Genomic DNA, 3,446 nt, shown 5'->3' with positions numbered 1-3,446 from the left:
GGAGGGGGGAGCAGGCAGAGCCCTCCTGGATGCAGGGTGACTGGGATGTGCTGTGCTGGGGGAGGCCAGGCCTGAGGTCAGAGAGTTTCCTGTGCTGGGTTCAGACGCTCAGTAAACCCTGCTGTTTTATGCTGGGTGAGAGTCGCTCCGGGCTAGAGAACAGGGGGCTGTCGCTCTGAATGGGGTTCCCCCCATGACCGCACGGGGTCACGAGTGCGAATGACCTGGGAGTCTGTGACATCCTGATGTGCCAGTTTTGCAACAGTGTTAAAAAATCACATGTCTTTTCCCCCCTCACCCTCTGGTGTTGCTTTATTCAGGGACGTTCTCACAGGAAATAAATCTCAACCTCCCCCACCCACCCCCCACCAGTTTGCAGCACACGCTCGATGCTGGAACTCGATCCTGGATCGTGCTGAGAGCCGACGGCGACAGGAGCGACTACCCAGCCGGGCTCCATGTGCCCCAGGCAGCGGCTGGGCTGGGGCCTGGTGGCTGCGCCTGGGGGGCTAAGTGCTCTGCTTGGGGCCGGGTGTGGGGGCCGGGCTGCATTCGGACGTGATCACGATGTCGGTGAAGACCCCGGGCAGCTTATACACCCCCACCTTGCTGACACAGGTGCTTTTGGTGGCACAGCCGCGCACGGCGTAGGTGTAATTCCGGGTGCCTGAAAGCAGAGCGGAGAAGGGTGTCGCCGGGGGAATGTCCCTAGGGGGCTTTGTTCTTCTGAATCTTACCTGCATTTTAATTCCAGAAGGTTCTTGGCTAATTTCCCCTCCCGCGGAGCCCCGGTAAGTCTCCCCCGGCACGGAGATCAAGGACTTGTGTTGCACTCAAGCAGCGGCCAGAGAGGACACAATGGGGGGTGGACCCACCCCAGCCCGCGGGAGCTTGTTACAACGGGGCCTTATCCCCGACCAGGCTGTGCCTGGCGCTAACGCCCGAACTCGCTCCTTGCCCAGCCTTCCTCCGCTAGAGGCCAGAGCCCTTCCCCGCCCCACACTGTCTCCCGCCGAGTGGTTACCGGCTATGATGGATCCAGCAAAGTAGACACAGTGGTTCTCGGCGCCCAGGCAGCTGACGGTCTCATTGGCCTGGCATTCGGTGCTGTCGGACAGGCAGCCCGGGCACTTCAGCCCACTGGGTTTGGGCTGGGCCCGTGGCACTAGGGACAGAGAGACACAGTCAGCGTTGGTGCTCGGAGCAGGGCAGGGCGTTGGGATGGGCCTGGGTGTCCCAATGGTCAGAGCAGCAGACCCCCGAATGAGACAGGAGTGGGGTGTACTGGGTTGGAAGGGGAGGGGTGGGTGGGAGCTCAGGGCCAGGACTCCTGGATTCTCTCCCTGGCTCAGGGAGGGGAGCAGGGTCTCATGGGTCAGAGTAGTGGGGCTGGGAGCCAGGACTCCTGGGTTCTCCCCTCGGCTCTGGGAGGGGAGCGAGGTCTCGTGGTTCGGAGCAGGGGGTGCTGGGAGCCAGGAGTCCTGGGTTCTCTCCCCGGCTCAGGCAGGGGAGCAGGGTGTGGTGGGTTAGAACAGGGGCCAGGCAGGCGACTGGTCCCGTACACCTCACGGCCCCCGTGTTGCACAGGTCCCGCTGGCAGCACTTGGCGGCGCTCCGCACACGCAGGCCGAAGGCGGAGCTGAGGCTGGAAGATCGCGGGGGGCAGAACTTGTTCTCGGTGCAGCCCTTGTAGGTGCCCAGCTTGTGCTCCTTCCCTGGGGGCGAGACGGGGGGGAGGCATCACCGGGCCGGACGGGCTGCAGCACAGCGGGGCTAAGGCAGGCTTCCTGCCTGCCCTGGCTCTGTACCACTCCCGGAAGCAGCCGGCACATCCCTCCAGCTCCTATGCGGAGGTGTGGCCATGGGGGCTCCATGCACTGCCCCCACCCCAAGTGCCGGCTCTGCAGTTCCCATTGGCTGGGAACCATGGCCAATGAGAGCTGCAGGGACGGCACCTGCGGATAAGGGCAGCGCACAGAGTCACCTGGCTGCGCCTCCACCAAGGAGCCAGACACGCTGGCTACTTCCGGGAGCCACCTGAGGTCAGTCCCACCTGGACCCCACACCCCAAAACCCCTCTCACACCCCAACCCCTGCCCCAGGCTCAAATCCCCTCTCGCACCCAAACTCACACCGAATCCCTCAGCCCCAGCCCCATAGCAGAGCCTGCAGTCCCACCCCTAGCCCCAGCCCTGGAGCAGCCTTAGAGGAGCGGGGCTGGGGCAGGGCCTTGGGAAGGGGTGTTTGGTTTTCTGCAATTGGAAAATTGGCCACCCTACCCAGAGGGAATGAACAGAACAGGGAATCATCAAATGATCCGTCCCCTGTCGCCCATCCCCAGCTGCTGGCAAACACAGCCAGGGACCTGATGGGCCTATGAAGTTATCTAGGTTGTTTTTGGACCCTGTTATGGTCTTGGCCTTCACAACATCCTCTGGCAAGGAGTTCCACAGGCTGACTCTACTGCACTTGGTGTGACAGGCCCTGGTCTCAGTTGGGGTCTGGGCGGTGCCTGGTGTGACGGGGGCCCCTCTGGCTGGCCAGCAGCAGAGCCCAGCCCCTCCCCCTTGGAGGTGGGGGGGAGATGCCCGGGCATGGTGCCAGGACCCACCGACTCTGGTCTCCGAGGTGAGGATGAGGCAGGAGGTCTGGGAGGGCGCGCAGTCCTGCGGCTCTCCAGTGCACGCCTTGTCGGAGCTGCTGCAGCGTTCACACTTCAGGGAGCCACCTGGGGAGAGAGGGGAGGATTTGGGAGAGGGATAATCTGCAGGGCCGCCAGACCCCTGTTAATGGATCCTTCCAGGGAGCAGCCCTGCTGCCTGGTCACCCGCAGCAGCTGACTAGCAGAGCTTAGATTGGGGCTGCCATTCTTGGAGCCAGGATTCCTGGGTTCTCTCCCTGGCTCTGGGAGGGGAGTGGGGTCTAGTGGTTAGAGCAAGGGGGCTGGAATCCAGGACTCCTGGGTTCTCTCTGGCTCTGGGAGGGGAGTGGGATCTGGTAGTGGGTGCTGGACAGACATTACCACTCACCTATGGCTAGCAGCGCTGAGAGCAGGCAGAGGGCCAGGTGGGCCGCCATGGTGCAGGACAGAGTGCGGGGCAGCGAGCGGAGCTGGCCGTTGGATGCAGCCAGCGCTGTGTCCAGTGGGATTTATAGCCACGGGGCTGGGCCAGGGCAGGGAACAGGACCTGGGAACAGCCAGTTCCTGGAGGGATCCGGCTCTGGAGCCATCAATTACCCTGGCTTGGACCTTTCACCACCAGCCACGTCTCCCTTTCAATCCCTGCCACCCACCCCGCCTGGTCTGGGGACGTGGCACCCACAGCCCCGGGGCTGCCGCTCTCGAACCATAGGGTATCTGGGGGCCGGTGTAGGGGGGCCAGGGTTGGGGTGAGGATTTAGGGAGCCTGGGGGTTGAATATGGGGGATCCCATTAAGGGAAGCCT

The 3,446-nt window shown here is 63.4% G+C and overlaps 1 protein-coding gene across 1 annotated transcript; it reads right to left on the bottom strand.

Annotated features, from left to right (window-relative positions):
- Positions 1 to 509: 509 nt before the first annotated feature.
- Positions 510 to 3,078, bottom strand: LOC127038091 (phospholipase A2 inhibitor and Ly6/PLAUR domain-containing protein-like). Its single transcript, XM_050930486.1, has 5 exons — positions 3,030 to 3,078; positions 2,612 to 2,728; positions 1,563 to 1,715; positions 1,025 to 1,165; positions 510 to 667 (listed from the first exon to the last, which is right to left on the bottom strand). Exons 1-5 carry the CDS (start codon positions 3,076 to 3,078, stop codon positions 510 to 512), a joined length of 618 nt encoding a protein of 205 aa, XP_050786443.1.
- Between the last annotated feature and the right edge of the window lie 368 nt (positions 3,079 to 3,446).

The sequence above is a fragment of the Gopherus flavomarginatus genome, chromosome 20, assembly GCF_025201925.1.
Source record: "Gopherus flavomarginatus isolate rGopFla2 chromosome 20, rGopFla2.mat.asm, whole genome shotgun sequence".
NCBI lineage: Eukaryota > Metazoa > Chordata > Testudines > Testudinidae > Gopherus > Gopherus flavomarginatus.
Note: the sequence above shows the minus strand (reverse complement) of the source record. Positions and strands in the feature narration are given on the sequence as shown.

Excerpts from the sequence above, each read along its gene's own strand:
- LOC127038091 (XM_050930486.1), bottom strand. The coding sequence starts at position 3,078 with ATGGCGGCCCACCTGGCCCTCTGCCTGCTCTCAGCGCTGCTAGCCATA. Across the intron at positions 1,716-2,611 it reads CACCTCGGAGACCAGAGTCG|GGAAGGAGCACAAGCTGGGC; the intron begins GTGGGTCCTGGC and ends TCTCGCCCCCAG. Across the intron at positions 1,166-1,562 it reads CAACACGGGGGCCGTGAGGT|TGCCACGGGCCCAGCCCAAA; the intron begins GTACGGGACCAG and ends CTCTGTCCCTAG.